The 16,975-nt window shown below is 55.6% G+C and overlaps 2 protein-coding genes across 3 annotated transcripts; both read left to right on the top strand.

Moving 5' to 3' along the window:
• The first annotated feature begins 879 nt into the window (after positions 1 to 879).
• Tmem276 (transmembrane protein 276) lies at positions 880 to 3,593 on the top strand. The gene is made up of 2 exons (XM_090339640.1): positions 880 to 1,328; positions 2,950 to 3,593. Exons 1-2 carry the CDS (start codon positions 1,236 to 1,238, stop codon positions 3,433 to 3,435), a joined length of 579 nt encoding a protein of 192 aa, XP_090195766.1. The 5' UTR covers positions 880 to 1,235; the 3' UTR covers positions 3,436 to 3,593.
• A 1,362-nt stretch (positions 3,594 to 4,955) lies between these two features.
• Positions 4,956 to 16,975, top strand: Zftraf1 (zinc finger TRAF-type and ring finger containing 1). Of its 2 annotated transcripts, none has more exons than XM_090339625.1 (4): positions 4,956 to 5,505; positions 13,661 to 13,899; positions 14,389 to 14,600; positions 16,144 to 16,975. In XM_090339625.1, exons 1-4 carry the CDS (start codon positions 5,146 to 5,148, stop codon positions 16,533 to 16,535), a joined length of 1,203 nt encoding a protein of 400 aa, XP_090195751.1. In that variant the 5' UTR covers positions 4,956 to 5,145; the 3' UTR covers positions 16,536 to 16,975. The 2 variants fall into 2 exon arrangements, with proteins under 2 accessions (XP_090195751.1, XP_090195752.1); XM_090339626.1 differs by lacking the exon at positions 16,144 to 16,975 and adding an exon at positions 14,994 to 15,655.

The raw sequence follows: 16,975 nt of genomic DNA, 5'->3' as shown, positions 1-16,975 counted from the left end.
GTCCCGCCTCGCTCGCTCAGCCCCGCCCAGGTCCCCGGAGTCCCGCCCCATCCCCAGAGGCCCCGCCCAGGTCCCCAGAGTCCCGCCTCGCTCGCTCAGCCCCGCCCAGGTCCCCGGAGTCCCGCCCCATCCCCAGAAGCCCCGCCCAGGTCCCCGGGGTCCCGCCCCGCTCGCTCAGCCCCGCCCAGGTCCCCGGAGTCCCGCCCCATCCCCAGAAGCCCCGCCCAGGCCCCGCTCGCGGACGACGACGTCGCCTCCGTCTCCAGGCGCCTGGCGGCCACCCGTACCCGACTCGGCGTTCCGACCGCCTCTTTCCCAGCACCACCCCACAGAGCCGCCCACTGGCCTCTCCAGACCCCGCCTCGCCCTCGAGCCGGGCCTCGGAAGCGGGCCGGGGAGGCGGGGCTGAAGGTGTAAGCAGATTCATCTTCTAGCTTTGCGCCTCACCCCGGCTCGGCCTCTGGATCCTCCCGGCCCCCGCTCCCCCGCCCGGTCTCCGCTCCCCGGCCCGGCCTCCGCTCCCCGGCCCCCGCTCCCGGCCAGGCCCCCGCTCCCCGGCCCGGTCTCCGCTCCCCGGCCCGGCCCCCGCTCCCCGGCCCGGCCCCCGCTCCCCGGCCCGGCCCCCGCTCCCCGGCCCGGCCTCCGCTCCCCGGCCCCCGCTCCCGGCCAGGCCCCCGCTCCCCGGCCCGGTCTCCGCTCCCCGGCCCCCGCTCCCCGGCCCGGTTCCCGCTCCCCGGTCCCCGCTCCCCGGCCCGGCCCCCGCTCCCCGGCCCGGCCCCCGCTCCCCGGCCCGGTCTCCGCTCCCCGGCCCCCGCTCCCGGCCAGGCCCCCGCTCCCCGGCCCGGTCTCCGCTCCCCGGCCCGGTCTCCGCTCCCCGGCCCCCGCTCCCCGGCCTGCGCGCCCCTCTCCTTCCCGACGGAAGCGCGGAAGGCCGCTCCTCGCCCAGCTGTAGGTTGAGCTCAGGCCGCCTGGCCTGCACTGCCGACGGTCTGTTCCCTGGCTCGCGTCCCCGTTTCTCGCCTTCCCAGTCCAGACCTTGAGCCTGGCTACCCCTTTCTCGCCAGGATTAAGAGTCCTCCCCTCGGGTTTTTCCGGTGGCCTGCCCCTGGGTCTCCCCAAGCCCTGGACCCCTGGAGAGTACCCCTGAGGGTTCCAGGCCCTGGGCTTCGGTACATTCTCCATAAACTTGAAAATCCCCTCCCTGTCTTTTCAAATTTACTGCTGGCCGAGGTGCCATGGTCGCAAAGCCGGGAAGCGAATGGAGCACTGTCCTGTCCCACCTGGTGCTGGGCGTGGTGTCTCTGCACGCAGCGGTGAGCTCCGTGCAGGTGAGTAACCCCATTTCCACACCTAAGGCCCGCGCGCTCTTAAAGGAGACTCCACCCCTAGATCCTTACACTACAGTGGTGGGCAAGACTGGGACCCCCAAATGTTTGTTGTGTAAAAGGGCAGGTAGGCACTGGGCCTTTCTAGGCACTGTGGCTCAGGTCCCTATGTCAACTCAGGACCTGGGCACTGTCCCTTAGCTTTTTTTTTTTTTCCTCAAGGGTAGTGCTCTCCCACTTAAGCCACAGCTCCACTTTTGTTTCTGGAGATAAGGGTCTCATGGATTTTCCTGCCTGGGCTGGCTCTTAACTTCAGTCCTCTCATCTCAGCCACCAGTGCCTAACAAGAACTTTTTTTTTTTTTTTTTTTTTTTTTTGCCAGTCCTGGGCTTGAGCTCAGGGCCTGAGCACTGTCCTTGGACTTTCTCAAGGCTAGAGCTCTACCACTTGAACCTCAGCACCACTTCCGGCTTTTTTCTATGTATGTGGTACCTAGGAATCGAACCCGGGTCTTCATGCATGCTAGGCAAGCACTTTAACCACTAGGCTAAACTCCCGGCCCCGAACTTTTTTTTTTTATAGTCTGTTCTAGAGCTTGAACTCAGGGACTGGACACTGTCCCTGGGCTGCTTACGGCTAGTACTCCACCACTTTAGCCACAGCACCACTTCCAGTTTTTGTTGTTGTTGTTGTTTTGTTATTGCCAGTCTTGGGGCTTGAACTCAGAGCCTGGGCACTGTCCTTCGACACTTTTTGCTCAAGGCTAGTGCTCTGCCACTTGAGTCACATTGCCATTTCCGGCCTCTTCTGTATATGTGGTACTGTGGGATTGAACCCAGGGTTTGGTACATGCTAAACGAGCACCCTACCGGTAGATCACACTCCTGACCCTACCACTTCCAATTTTGTGGCCATTAATTGTAGATAAGAGTCTATGGACTTTCTTTCCAGGGCTGTCTTCAAAACCATGATCCTCAAATCTCAGCCTCCTGAGTAGCTAGGATTATAGGCATGAGCCATTGGTGCCTGGCTCTGACAAGAACTTTTGATATTATTTGAAAAATAACAAAGCAAAAGAGCTGGAGGGGTTGTGAGTTTAGCCTAGTGGTAGAGGGCTTGCCTAGCATGCACGAAGACCTGGGTTCGATTCCTCGGTACCACATACATAGGAAAAAAGCTGGAAGTGGTGCTGAGGCTCAAGTGGTAGAGCTCTAGCCTTGAGAAAGTCCAAGGACGGTGCTCAGGCCTTAAGCTCAAGCCCAGGACTGGCAAAAAAAAAAAAAAAAGCTGGACAGGACTGAGAGCATAGACTAGTGGTAGAGTGCTTGCCTAACATGCATGAAGCCCTGGATTCGATTCCTCAGTACCACATACTCAGAAAAAGCTGGAAGTGGAGCTGTGGCTCAAGTGGCATAATGCTAACCTTGAGCAAAAAGTGTCTACAGACAGTGCCCAGGCCCTGAGTTCAATCCCCAGGACTGGCAAAAAAAAAAAAAAAAAAAAAAAAGCTGGAGATGTGGCTTTAGTATAAATGCTGGATTCCAAATCCCAGTACACCAAGAATAAATAAAATGAAGTGGTTCCTGGCTTTCCCCTACATATCCTCCTTTTCCTGTATCAACAGTCAAGTCGAGGGGCTGCTGCTGGCTTCCTGCTCCAGGCTTTGGCTGCTGCCACCATGCTGACCCCAGGGCTGGGCACACATGAAGACTGTTTTGCTGGAGCCTGGGTGTCGACAGTTATCGGCCTGCCCCTTCTGGCCTTTGATTTCCACTGGGTAAATGGGGACCGATCCTCTGCCAACCTGCTACTGGGAGGAGGCATGGTGCTTGCAGTGGCTGGTGACCACCTCGGTCCTGAAGGCTGCTCTGTGGCTGGTCAGGCAGTGCTGTTGGTGGTCGCCGTGACTATCCTCATTGTGGCCGTCTTCACAGCCAACACTTACGGGATGTGGGGGGGTGCAATGCTGGGGACAGCAGGCCTCCTAAGCCGGCTGGAAGTGGACAGATTGCTGCTGTTGCTGAAGGAAGACATCTGTCGCTGGGCCCTGGCTGCGGGCAGTTGGGCCTACTGTCGAGCCCTGCACACACAGGGCTTACAGTGGGAATGACAGACACAGCAAGACACAGGGCCCTATCCTGGCTGCCATCTTCCCCCACTGGCCTGCTTTTGGGGCCTCCCCCTTTAGGCATAGGCTTTCCTTCCTGAATTGAATCTGCTGCAGTCCCCTTTCTAAGGACTTGCCTAGCTAAGAATGAAAGGAACAAGGTCCCAGGTATGTTTGGTGACCGGTTATGTGAAGGTCATGGATCCAAAGAGATTTGATTTCCAATAAATTTTTAAACTTTCTCCAGGAACTTGGAATTAAAGTCGTTTTGTTTTGTTTTGTTTTTCCTGCCAATCCCGGGGCTTCAATTTGGGGCCTGAGTACTAGCCCTAAGCCTCTTTGTGTTCAAGTCTAGTGTTCTATCACTTGAGCCATAACACAAACTTACGAATTTTTCTGCGTAGTTTATTGGAGATAAGAGTCTCACAGATGTTCCTGTCTGGGCTGGCTTTGAACCTCGATCCTCAGATCTCAATCGCCTGAGTAGCTAGGATTACAGACGTGAACCACCAGTTCTCTGCTAGTTAGTCCATCCTTGAGAGGAATTAGGGGTCCTTTGGTGAACTTTTTTTTTTTTTAAAGAAAACTTTTCATTTAATTTTATTGTCAGGGTGATGTACAGAGGGGTTAGAGTCATATACGTAACGTAGTGAGTACATTTCTTGTTTGACATCGTTACCCCTCCCATGTTTTTCTCCCACTCCCACCCTGCCCTCCACACATCCTAAGACTCAGCTGGTTTCTCTGAGGAGATGCCCTATAACTAGAATGCGACCACATACCACATTCCTGGCATCTTTGCTAGGAAGGTTCCCGTGTTGGGAAGACAGTAGACAGTTCCAGCTCCTTGATGCCATGAGACACGGTGAGTTTGCAGATATCCTTGCTGGTTTGCCAGGTGATCCTCTGAAGCAATGACATTCTAGCTGTTCCACAGTGATTTCCAGGAACCCATATCCCTCTCAGGAGCTGACTCGGTTGCTACTTGTTTGCCCTCTTATGAGTGCAAACCAAGACCTTCACTTTGCCTCTGGATTCAACCGCAGGGAGAGGAAATGGGCAAAGCCGAGCCCTGGCTTTGAGGTCTGGAGTACATCTCTTCCACGAAGTTCCTGTGCTTGCTTGCATCCCGGGGAATCCTATCCTGTCCTACGCAAGACAGGGGTGGTCACCCCCGTTGCTAAAGTTCGTGTCCTTCCACTCCAGTGAGCCAGGACAGGGTCCCAGCGCATGCCACGCTGAGTGTCTGAGGACAATGGCGGGGGCAGGCACCCCGCGATGGGAGAGTCTCCAGCGGCGCGGGCCTGGCGCTCCAGGTGTGCGCCCGCAGTGGGCCGCCCAGCCCCGCCTCCTCCAGGCCACCTTTGGCAGGGGGCGGGCTCTCGGCGCCCTCGCTCACCCATTGGCTGCGGCGGCCGGCCCGTCCGGCCCCGGGCGGCGCTCCCATTGGCCCGCGGGGAACCACGTCGCGGGAAGAAGGGGGCGGTGGCGCGCGGGGGTGGGGCGCGCAGCGAAAACAAAGATGGCGGCCGCGCCGGGGTCGGTGGCCGGGGTTGCTGCGGGCCGACGCGCGGGCTGGGCCCTCTGAGGCGGCGGCGCGGCAAGCGGGCTGCGGGGTCGCAGCGGCGGCGAGAGGCCGGCAGGGGCGCGCGGTGCCCCTAACTTCCAGCCGGCGAGCGCGCCGGCACCCGCCCGCCGGGCCGGCCGGCCGCGATGTCCGGCGCGGAGGAGGCCGGCGGGGGCGGCCCGGCCGCCGGGCCCGCGGGTGCCGTGCCGGCCGGAGTCGGGGTCGGGGCTGGGCCCGGGGCGGCCGCGGGGCCGGCGGCGGCGGCGGCGCTGGGCGAGGCGGCGGGGCCCGGACTCCCGGACGAGGCGGGCCTGGCCGGCGCCCGGCAGCTGCAGGAGGCGGCGGGCGACCCCGACGCGCCGCCCAAGAAGCGGCTGCGGGCGGCCGAGGCGGCCGAGGCGGCGGCGGCCGCGGCCGCGGCCGGCAGCGGGAAGCTGGAGGAGCGGCTCTACTCGGTGCTGTGTTGCACCGTGTGCCTGGACCTGCCCAAAGCCTCCGTGTACCAGGTAGGGCCGCCGGCCCGGCGCCGCGTCTCCTCGAGGCCGGGCCCGGAGGCCGGTGGCCGGGTCCCCTCTCCACCCTCGCGTCCGCCTTCTGCGCCCGCGAGGCCCGCGCCTCCCCCGGAGCCCGCTGCCCGGTCCCGGCCCCCTGTCTCCCTCGGATCCTGCCCGCCCTCCGGGGTCCTCCGGGGTCCCCCCCCCCGACCGACCGCCCTGGCGGCGGGCTGCGTGCAGGTGTCCACGCTCGCTCCCCGCCCCTCTCCAGCGCCGCCCCGCACGGCCAGGCCGCCCGGGCGCCCGGGCCTCCAGAGTTGTGGGGTTCTGGCGGCCACACCCCCAGCCGTGTCCCTGCTCGTCTGAACTTCCTGTGCACATCTTTTTCTGCGCCTCGGAGTCCTGTTTCCCTCTGAAGAACGGGGAGAAGGGAGGGCCTTGGCCTCTCCTCTTTGCTCCCCTCTCCCTTTCTTCCCTGGTCTAGGGAGCTCGCCTGCAAGAAGCCCCTCATGGGCTGGCTTTCTAGGCTGCCTGTGCTGCAGATCTTTTCTCTTCTTCCTCAGCTGCAGATCCACTGTGGCAGCTTTGAGGGGCTACCTGGCCCAGGTGGATGCCTCTTCCACCCTGGTTACTCTACTTCAAGGAGCAGAGTAGATTCCCTGTCAGATTTTTTTTTTTCCCTCCACTTACAGCAGCTGGAAGTCCCTAGATCTTGAAAGGATGTTACTTTATCTGCTTCTGTTTAGACTGGAGGCTAATCTAGGTTGTTACTTCCTTCTGGGTCTCCAGATCCTTTTCTGGCCTGAGGGTGTTTGGAAGGACACAGGTGACCAGGATGGGACACTCACTTTTCTGGGTGTCAGGCAGGAGCCAACTAGGTTTTCCACAGCTGCTCATCTCAGCTCTAACATTTAACCCTTGCTTTGTAACCCACTTGGACCTGCTCTCCTCACAGCTCCTTTTCCCTTGCTGTATCTTTCCTTGCTATATTGAAGAGTTCATCTTTTTCTGGGTCTTGAGTAGGAGTCTAGCAAGACAATCCAGTGCAGAGAGAGCCCTGTTTTCTGTCCTGTGCATGGGTTGCCACTGGACCTGGCACAATGACAGGTTTTTGGATGTTGGCTTCTGGCCCACACATCAACCACAACTTCTGCTCAGGGCAGATGATGACCAGGCTTCTGAGACTGGCTGGTTCAAACCAGCTTGCCCTGTGTTTAGAGTGAGCTCTGGCTTGAGCAACTGGAAGCAGACAGCTGAGCAGCTGTAGCATTGTGATGGCAGGAAGCTACCCTTCCAGGCTGAACTGCCTAGCTGCTTTCCTGGATGCAGATCTCTGAAAGGAGCTATGGGCATTGCCACTAAGCTGTAGTCCTGCAAGTTGTCCCTGCCCCACCGGTGTTTTCCCTGGTAATGCATAGAGCAAAGTGGTTTCCCTACTGTCTACAGAAGCCCATTGTCAACAAGCAATGAATTTGAAGGTATGATTATAGGAGAGAGAGAGAGCTCTAGGCAAATGTTGGAATTTACTTCGACTAATCTAGATACTATATAAGATACATAGATACTGTCTGAGATGGGGGACTAGGGGAAGGAACAAAGCTTCCTACTGTCTCAGTGCTCTCAGAGATACCTCCATAACCTCTGGCCACACGTAGTGACCCTACTGTTGATATCCCCATCAAGGTTCTGTGGGGTCTGGGCAGGTATACAAACAGGCATGTTCTACCATGTATGCTGTGCTCAGCCCCTTTGTCTTCTAGCCCTCTTTAGTGACCCATATGGATAGGCTTTCTTCTGTGGCCCAGTCTCCATCTTCTGTTCCTGCTGGCAACATTTTGCCTGACCCCAGCAGAACACATGGTTAAGCGTCAGCTATATTGTCCATCCCTGGAGGCAGGCTCAGGCAATTGCTCTGGGGTAAGTAAGACGAAAAGTTGAGTGGCTGACTGGGCTGTGGGGTAAACCCCACAGACCGCTGGAGTTAGCTGAGTGCATAATGATTTCAGAATGTATCTGCCAAATGCCACCTGTGCTGCCTGGGAAATTTTAGATAGTGGTAAGAGCAGATGTAGGGTATAAGCAATGGCTCATACACCTGAGACTGAGCCCTTAGACCTGCACAGCTTCCCTGTGACCCAGACGCACATATGCACACATCGAAGGCCAGGGAACTTGCTCTGGTGTCAAGCAAAGGTCCTTAGCCTGTTGGCTTTTACTACTTTGGCACTGTCATGTCAGGTTAAGGGCCACAGAAGGTACAGCAGATGTGTGCTTTGATGTTTGCTGTGTGGGTGTTAAGTGTATCTTGGGCAACTGGCTTGGCAAGATGTGCATCCACCTGCCCAAGTCCTAGGTGACTCCTTAGAAGGTTCCAAGCAGGTATCAGTGGATGACTGGAGGGTAACAGGAACATCCATATAGGCACTTCTGGGCAGGAAGACAGCACACACCCTGCTCTTGGTGCAACCCTGAGGCCTGAGGGCAGTGTGACCTACTAGCATCTCTGTTTATGGAAGTGCCTATTCTGGGGAAGACCCAGCCATAACCTTCTTTGGTCCCCCCAGCTGTCCTGGTGAAGCCTTTCAGGGTTTTTCTTTGTTTGTTTTCCAGTCCTGGGGCTTGAACTCAGGGCCTGAGCACTGTACTTGGGCTTTCTTAAATCAAAGCTAGTGCCCTTCCACTTAAGCCATAGCACCACTTCCGGCTTTTTCTATGTACGTGGTACTTTGTGCATGCTAGTCAAGTATCCCCACTAGGCCAAACTCCCGGCCCTGGTGCAGAGTTTCATACGTGATTAGTGTGAGCCAGTGCTGGTGGCTCATATCTGTAACCCTAGCTGCTCAGGAAGCTGAGATCTGAGGATCGACAGCAACCCAAGCCGAAAAGCCCATAAGATTCTGATCTCCAGTTGACCACTAGAAGACTGGAAGTAGAGCTGTGGCTCAAAGTGATAGAGCACTAGCCTTGAGTACCAAAGCTCAAGAAAAGAAGACTCAGTGTGGTCCTCCATGGGATATATGCAGTCCTGACCCTTCCTGTGGATGGCAGCAAGCCTAAAGCCTTAGCACTGACATGTTGAGGAGGACACAGTAATTATTCTCATCCCTCATGAACTCTTTGAGTGCAGAAATCAGTGGTCTTTGGTGGATAGTGGGGCTCTGTAGCAGGAGTTGTTCATTCTGTATCTGGTGTGACCTGGGCCCTATGGCATTGCCCTGTCTTCTGGCTTTTTGCCTGAGCTTCCCTAACCACATCCTGCCTACCTCTACTCTTCCTCTTGGGCTTGACTAAGGCAGCACATCCTTTTAGGGCCTTCCCTTCTCCCTGCCATAAAAATTTCCATCTATGTCCATCTAACTCAGGCAGTCTCCACTCTCAACGGGAAGAGTTCGTGTGTCCTGCTGCTGTACCACCTCAGTGCTTCTGCCTCTGCATCAGGTCTCAGCATGTGGGATTGATTACAGATGAAAAGCCCAGAAAGCAGAGGCCACTCCATCTCTGCTTGATAGCCCCATCAGACCACATGGCATCTAGGGAGTCACCACTCACAAGGCCTGAGATGTTACTACTGTCTTAATTTTTTGAAGCAGGGAAGAGCTTTGGAAATAAATCTGCTTAATTGTCCAAAATTCTGGACTGACTGGGAGGGTTTCTAAACTCTAGCTAGATTGTGGAGTTTTTGTTTGTTTGTTTGCCAGTCCTGGGGCTTGAACTGTCCTTGGACTTTCTCAAGTCTACTGCTCTACCACTTGAGCCACAGCACCACTTCTGGCTTTTTCTGTGTACGTGGTATAGAGGAATCGAACCCGGGTTTTCATGTGTGCTAGGGAAGCACTCTACCACTCCGCCAAACTTCCAGCTTAGATTGTGCTTTTTTTTTTTTTTTTTTTTTTTTTTTGCCAGTCCTGGGCTTGAGCTCAGGGCCTGAGCACTGTCCTTGGACTTTCTCAAGGCTAGAGCTCTACCACTTGAGCCTCAGCACCACTTCCGGCTTTTTTCTATGTATGTGGTACCGAGGAATCGAACCCGGGTCTTCATGCATGCTAGGCAAGCACTTTAACCACTAGGCCAAACTCCCAGCCCTTAGATTGTGCTTTTTGTTGTTGTTTTATTTTGTTTTGTTTTTCTAGTCCTGAGGCTTGAACCCAGGGCTGAGCACTGCTCTTGAGCTGTCTCAAGGTTAGCACTTTACCACTTGAGCCACAGCACCACTTCCAGCTTTTTCTGTGTGTGTGGTACAGAGGAATCAAACCCAGGGCTTCATGCATACTAGGCAATCACTCAACCACTACTAGGCCATGCTTCTGGCCCCTAGATTGTGGGGTTTTTTGGTTGTTTTTTGTTGTTTGTTTTGTAATAGTAGTTTGTCAATTTGAATTCTTTTTGGATATGTTTCTTTCTTTGTTCTTTTTTGTTTGTTTTTTGTTTTTGGTGCCAATCTTTGGGCTTGAACTCAGGGCCCGAGCACTGTCTTTGAGCTTCTTTTTGCTCAAGGCTAGCACTTGAGCCACAGTACCACTTCCAGCATTTTCTGTGTATGTGATACTGAGGCATTGAACGCAGGGTTGTGTGCTTGCTAGGCAAGCATTCTAAGCCACATTCCTAGCCCTAGGTCTGTTTATTTCTGAGTTGGATCCACACTCCAAGGGATCACTAGACTCTTCCTGAATCCTGACATCAGGGGAGTTGGGGACAGCTGGCCAAGAACTCAGATCTACCTCTTTTTATATTTGTATTTGTCTTTTATTTTGGGCAGTACTAGAATTTGAATTCAAGACCTTGTACTTGCTAGGCTGGTGCACTACCATTTGAGCCAACTCTCTACAAGAATTTCAAATCCAGCCTGGACACTTCTGCCTGGGTGAAGTTAGGTGCCCTAACTTCCTCCTTTCTGGCTATATGACCTTGGACAAGGAGTTAATCCTGTTTAAGCCCACGTTGACAAAGGAGGTTCAAAAGGCTGGGTTAAGTACGTGGATTGTAACACCTCTAGGTGCTACTGAGCCTGGTGGAGCTTTCCCTATACACTGGACACTGGAAGGCTCTGGAGAGGAAGGGAGCCAACAGCTGGCTGAGCAGTGCTTCGGGGTTAGTGCCCCAGGGGAAGCACCTGGGTTGCAGTTTGGCACTAATGTCCTCTGTCAAGGGCCTGTGATCCCTTACCTCCTGTGCAGAAGGGTAGACTGTCCACATGGATCTGTCAACTGGCATCAAGTGCAAAGAATGAATTCCCAGTGTTTGAAAGGGGTACTAAAAAGCCAACTGACTGTAAGGAACTTATAAGCAACTGTTAGTCATGAACACTGATTTTCTAAGATGGATTCATGGTCCAGGAGCAGGGCTTCTCCTTGAGCTCAGTGAATCCATCCAACTCCCTTAACCCAGAGAAAAAGACAGCTTTAAATGGAGCAGGCCAGGTATGCAGACGCTGATTGTATATGAACTGCCCATAGCAAGGCAGAGGGAAGGACAAGGTGTTGTTGTAGAGATGGGGGCCCAGGAGGCTGTTCAGAAACTGCTTGTGTGTAGTCGGCGTCTAGAGAAGACCAAGGACCTCATCTTCCCTGGTGATAGAGTCCTCGGGGACTCTGCCATGGGTGGCCACAAGTGGTGTTCTGAGCCTGCTTGGTGTGGGTGCCAAGCCTTGCTGTAGGCATGTTATCTCTCCTGAGAAAACAGTCGCACAGAAAATTGATGGGCCCACGGTTGTGCTGTTGATAACCTGTGGAGTGGCATCTGAGCCAGCACCTTTCCTGGGAGGTCTTGTGATATCACCCTGTGTCATAGGTTCAGCATCTTACTTGCTTCTGGCGGGCAAGGCAACCTCACCTAGATACTGTAGAGGCTGTTTCTGGAGGCACCTGGCTTTGGGGACTGGTGTAAAGCATATTGCACGTAGGCTCTATGACCAGCACCATGGGGAGTAACCTTGGCCCCAGCTTCTGGGTATTGGGCACAAGTCTGGGGCCAACTACAATCTGGCACAGCCACTGTCAAGGCTGAATGTACTTGCATGTGTAGAGAATTGCATCTTAGGAAGTTGTAGGAAGGCTCTGGAGCTTGATGACCCCTACTACGGAAAGACTACAGACTGGTCTGAGTATCGTCCTGTTGTTTACCTGAATAGCATCCATTCAACAGCTGTTGAGGTGTGAGGTGACCCTTAGCTGGGACAGTATATCACAGAACGTCTTGGACCTTGCTGCACTCAGCCTCAGAGCTGAGCTCTTGGGGCTATCTAGTCCACATCCTTCCTCCCCCTCCTGTAGCGTGTAGATTCACGAGGAGGCCCAGAGGAAGCCAGAGGAGGACAAAGATCAGGACTTACCTCTGTAGTACAGAATTGCCTGAGCCTGTGTTGGGCCTTGTAGCCAGAGCTGGCTGAGGTTCTGATGCCTCTCTCTGTGGGGACTGAGAATAGTGCCGGGAAGCAAATGACATGCTAAGTGGCCTCAGTGCTCCCTTGGAGAGGGGCCTGGGACACCTTTCTGAGTCTTCTGGACTGCTCAGAACCAGGAGAGAAGGCTCAGTGGACTGAGAGGTGGGAGTTAGTGTCTCCAACCCAGCTTGAAAACACTAGGAGAGCCAGGCTGCAGCCAGGAGAGATGTGCACAGACTGATGGACCCTGGAAGTAAGTTTACAGAGACAGGTCCAGATCTTCATTCAAGACCTAGCCAGCTACTCACCAGAAAGGACCTGGAACTATCCACATGGATCAGTGTTGGGACACCAAGTCCCAGAGGGTCTCACTGCTGGTGACCTATTGGGTTTCCTCACTGAGGGATGCTTTTTGGGTGCTGTGTCACTGGGCCTCACTCTGAGAGGGTGTCCTAAGATCCCTTCCCTGGAACACATGGTGATTTGGTACTATGCTGTGCCCTTCCATGCCTTCCAGAAGCCATAGCAGCCCTCAGCCCAAACAGCACTCAGGCAGGTCAGTGCTTTCCACAGTTGTGTTGCTTCCAACCTTGATTCCACTCTCACTGGCTTCTGGGGATGGGCAAGACAGTCAGATTTTATCATTTAGGATCTTTCTTACCCTACCACTCACCTGCTCACCAGAGTCGGCTTGGCCAGGTCACTCTCCTCCCCCATCGTGCACATTTTTAATTTTTAACCTTACTCAGATCTGAATGCAGATAATACGTGCCATTGCTGTAGAAGCAGGCCTGTTGCCGTCCTCAGATTCTATCACTCACTGGATCTCAGGCCTGGCCTGTGGGGGCTGAAAGAGCCCCTGAAGCAAGGTGCCAGCCGAGGTTTTAGCAAGCACCCCCACCTGTGTGGGTGTGGCCCAGTCAAGCAGTACCCTGTCAGTTTTCCTCCCCAGAGCATGCTGCAGAAAGGCATCTGTGTGATACACCTAGTGTCTGGGCCTCCCTCCTCCTGTGAGTACCTCAGAAGCCAAGCCCACCTCCATCTTAGATCTCAAGATGGACGTGGTTCTGGCAGCCTGCACATGAGCAAGGAGAGGCCTGCTCCTGGTGACTCAGCCAAACTCGGCACCATGTCTGCCTGCAGTCCCTTCCTCACCTGCTTTCATCTTGGGCCGACTCAGCTCCCTGCCTGCCACAGCCTTGTTCCAGGGCTTCTGAAGAAGTCCCAACAGGTGGCCGCATTCCCTGGGTGCTAGCAGTTACCAGCCTTCATTTGTGTTCACTCGTGAGGGCTGGCATGGAAGGACCAGGTTGATGAGGACCCCTCATCAGTAGCCTTTCTGTAAGCCAAGACAGGGGGCCTGCCTCAGTACAGGTAAGCAGCATCTGCTTCCCTGATGGATAGCTGCTAGCTGAGCACCCCTGTTATGGCAGGCTGAGAGCTGGGTGTTCTTGTAAGACAGGAAAAAGTGGAAAAACCAAGGTTCAAGTCTTGATGTGTTAGCTTAATTACAGTTCGGCCTCAGGTACTTCATGGGAACTTCATGACCTGAAAAGACTTTGCTCTCTCCAGAGCTCAAGCTGGCGGTGTCCTGGTTTGTTCCCTTGGAGAAGCTCTCAGTGTTTCTAGACACTAACTCAACTCGGAACCAACATACTCCTTTCTTCACAATTAAAATTCCTTTGGACAGTTGGCCTGACCTGGCTGGAGCCAGCAAGGCAGGCAAGCACATGTATGTGTGTGCATCCTGTGGGCCTGTGAGCTTCACCTCCCTTTCCTTCTTCGCAGTGTACTAACGGTCACTTGATGTGCGCTGGCTGTTTTATCCACCTACTAGCAGATGCCCGGCTGAAGGAGGAGCAGGCCACATGCCCCAACTGTCGTTGTGAGATCAGTAAGAGCCTCTGCTGCCGAAACCTGGCTGTGGAGAAAGCTGTGAGCGAGCTGCCCTCAGAATGCGGCTTCTGCCTGCGCCAGTTTCCCCGTTCCCTCTTAGAGAGGCACCAGAAAGAGGAGTGCCAGGACAGGTAACTGCCATTGTCAGGGGTCCGCCATACTCTTGGAGGCTCAGGATAGGGCTTGAGCCCACCCTGGTAAGGGCATGCCTTGAGCAGGATGACCTAGCTGGTCAGCACTGGCTATGGTGTCATCCATCCAGGGGTCCTAGTCTTCCAGGCAGTAGCTGTGCACCAAGGCTCCTGGAGCAAGGCTGCATCTGTTCCAGGACCATGGTCTGCGGCCACTTCGTTGCCAAGCAGGATGGAGACACCAGAGCCGTGGATGCAGGAGGCTAGCACCTAGATCTCCCTCCCCCCTCACCTGGCTCCCTCTCCCTTCTCTCATCCACGTGTACACACAAATGTGTACTCTGAACTTGGCCTGGTTGACCAGGGTTACCATACAATGTGTCCTGGAGGGAGAGGTTTGTAGTGGGGCAGACTTGGTCTCTGGAGGACAGCTGGACATGAGTACCTGTGGCAGGCACAGGCATGACCACTGTGCCCACCTTCTTCCAGGGTGACCCAGTGCAAGTACAAGCGCATTGGCTGCCCATGGCATGGCCCTTTCCACGAGCTGACAGTACATGAGGCTGCATGTGCCCACCCAACCAAGACAGGCAATGAGCTGATGGAAATCCTCGATGAGATGGACCAGAGCCACCGCAAGGAGATGCAGCTGTACAACAGCATCTTCAGCCTGCTGAGCTTCGAGAAGATCGGCTACACAGGTGAGGCGCCCCACCACTTGCTGCATGCTGCACAGGTGTTGCCTGGGGCAGAAGGGCCAGTGGTGGGGAAGAGGGAGTTGCAGGCACAGGGCAGTGGGCACAAGCTGTACTGGAAGTCCAGGCTCTGGACAGCTCTTCTTGGCCAAGAGGATGCCTTGGGGAAGAAGACAGTTTGGAGACAGAGCAATGGGATGGGCTAACAGGGCCCCAGGGCACACCTGCATGGCTGTCACAGCAGCTCCTCCCCGTTCTGACCCACCACCTCAGCAAGTGGTGTCCTCACTATGAGCAGCTCCACAGACAGGAGATGGTTGGAGTCTAGCCAGGAAGTTGGGTGTGTCTCAGGGAGGGTGTTACCCTCGGAGCCTGGATCAAGAAGAGCTCTCCATCAAGTCAGGTCCTGCCTTCAGATGGTCTCTGACGTGGCCACAGCACCTCCTAAGGCTTGCATGAAGCCATTCAGGGACAGGGCTCCAGAGCAAGCAGAGGGCACCAGCTCATACTGTAGGACTGGGAGTGGATACTCACAGATGGGCAGGCTGGACTGGGTCTATGCCCGTTGGATCTTGTGGCTCACCTTGAACATGTCGGGGAACAGAAGCCAGGCCAGTGCCTAGGCCAAAGAGCAGCAAGAAGCATCTGCTGACAGTGGGGCCACTCAGGGAAACTCCATCCCTCCACTGCAAAGCCCAGGTGGCCTTCTCAGAGTGCCCAGGGCAGTTTTGGGCAGCCAGTCATGCAAAGCTGCCTAGACTGGGCCTGGCTTTTTGTAGGCCAGAAAGGCCCAGGGCCCAGGGGACTGCACCAGGAGGAAGCCATGGCCCCAGGTTAGGAGCAGCCCTGGCGGATCTGACCGACGGTGGGGTCTGAGTGAGCTGGGACATGTGGTTGTGGCAGGGACCAGGTGGGAAGCCCCGTCCACGCAGAAAGGACTGGCTGCCTGAGAGTCCACGCCTCCACAGAGAGAGACTTGCCAGCCACAGGCTATGGGCTCACAAGAGGACTGCGAAGGCAGGTCTGCCCACTGACTGATGGCCCCACAGATGGCCAGGCAGAGCCTGCATCACAGTGCAACACCTGAGGACCCCTGCATTCCCCTCAGGCAGGACCAGGTGTCACATGCCTGCCCGCCGGCTTTTCTGGCAGCTCTGTATTGGAACCAATAAAGTGCACTTGTTCTCAGAACTGCATCCTGTCTGTGTGTCTGCTTACCCTGCCCCTGTGGGGCTCTGGGGCTGAGGGTGAAGAGGGAGGCCCTGTGGGTTGGCCACACCTGAGATGTGGCCTGACCTCCCACAGCCTTGAAACTCTCAAGCTAATTGGTATTAATTCTGTTCGTAGTTGTTTCCCCCTACCAAAGCTTATGCGCCTCCATTTGCCATAATTGCGTTTTCTTGCCTTGTGACAAGTAGAGCTGGCTATGTCCGGGTAAGTTGCCTTTCTCCCTGGCTGAGCCTTCCTTGGCCTGGTCGGAGAAGGCGCCACCAGCAGGCCCTGCCCAACATTAACAGTTGGCCGTTTCCGGCCCTGTCTGTCTCCACAGAGGTTCAGTTCCGGCCTTACCGCACGGATGACTTCATCACGCGCCTATACTATGAGACGCCGAGGTTCACGGTGCTGAACCAGACATGGGTCCTGAAGGCTCGTGTGAATGACTCGGAGCGCAACCCCAACTTGTCGTGCAAGCGCACGCTTTCCTTCCAGCTGCTCCTCAAAAGCAAGGTTACCGCACCCTTGGAGTGTTCCTTCCTGCTGCTCAAGGGCCCCTACGACGACGTGAGGATCAGTCCCGTCATCTACCACTTTGTCTTCACCAACGAGAGCAACGAGACGGACTATGTGCCGCTCCCCATCATCGACTCTGTGGAGTGCAACAAGCTGCTGGCCGCCAAGAACATCAACCTGCGGCTCTTCCTATTCCAAATACAGAAATAGGCTGGGCCCAGGACACCCACGGAGCGGAGGGCCATCCCCGACACCACCGCCCCATTCACCCCTGGCTTGGCAGCGGCTTCACACGACTACCTGATCATTTTAGCAAAGAAGGAGAAGAAACAAACCAAGCACTGGGAAAGTCTGCATGTGTGTGCAACAGGGTCCCTGCCTCCAGCTCACCCCTTCAGCCCTGCCTTTCCCCTCCTTTGGGCAGCCAAAGGCTGGGCTGATCACAGAGGAAACTACTCTGGGCTCCCCCAGGCATACAGGGACAGGTGGCAAGGAGGATGAGAAGCCAGCCGCCTCTGCCCCGGTTTCCATCCTCAGCGAGGTGGTGCCGCCCACTCTGGTTCCCGGGCTGGGCTCAGGGGCCCTCACTGACTTCAGCTGACTTCAGACGGCATATTTGATTGCAATTAAAAAGGCAGCCTTGTTTCCTA

Source organism: Megascapheus bottae, chromosome 9, assembly GCF_031878675.1.
Source record: "Megascapheus bottae isolate mThoBot1 chromosome 9, mThoBot2.hap1, whole genome shotgun sequence".
In the NCBI taxonomy this organism is placed as follows: domain Eukaryota; kingdom Metazoa; phylum Chordata; class Mammalia; order Rodentia; family Geomyidae; genus Megascapheus; species Megascapheus bottae.
Note: the sequence above shows the minus strand (reverse complement) of the source record. Positions and strands in the feature narration are given on the sequence as shown.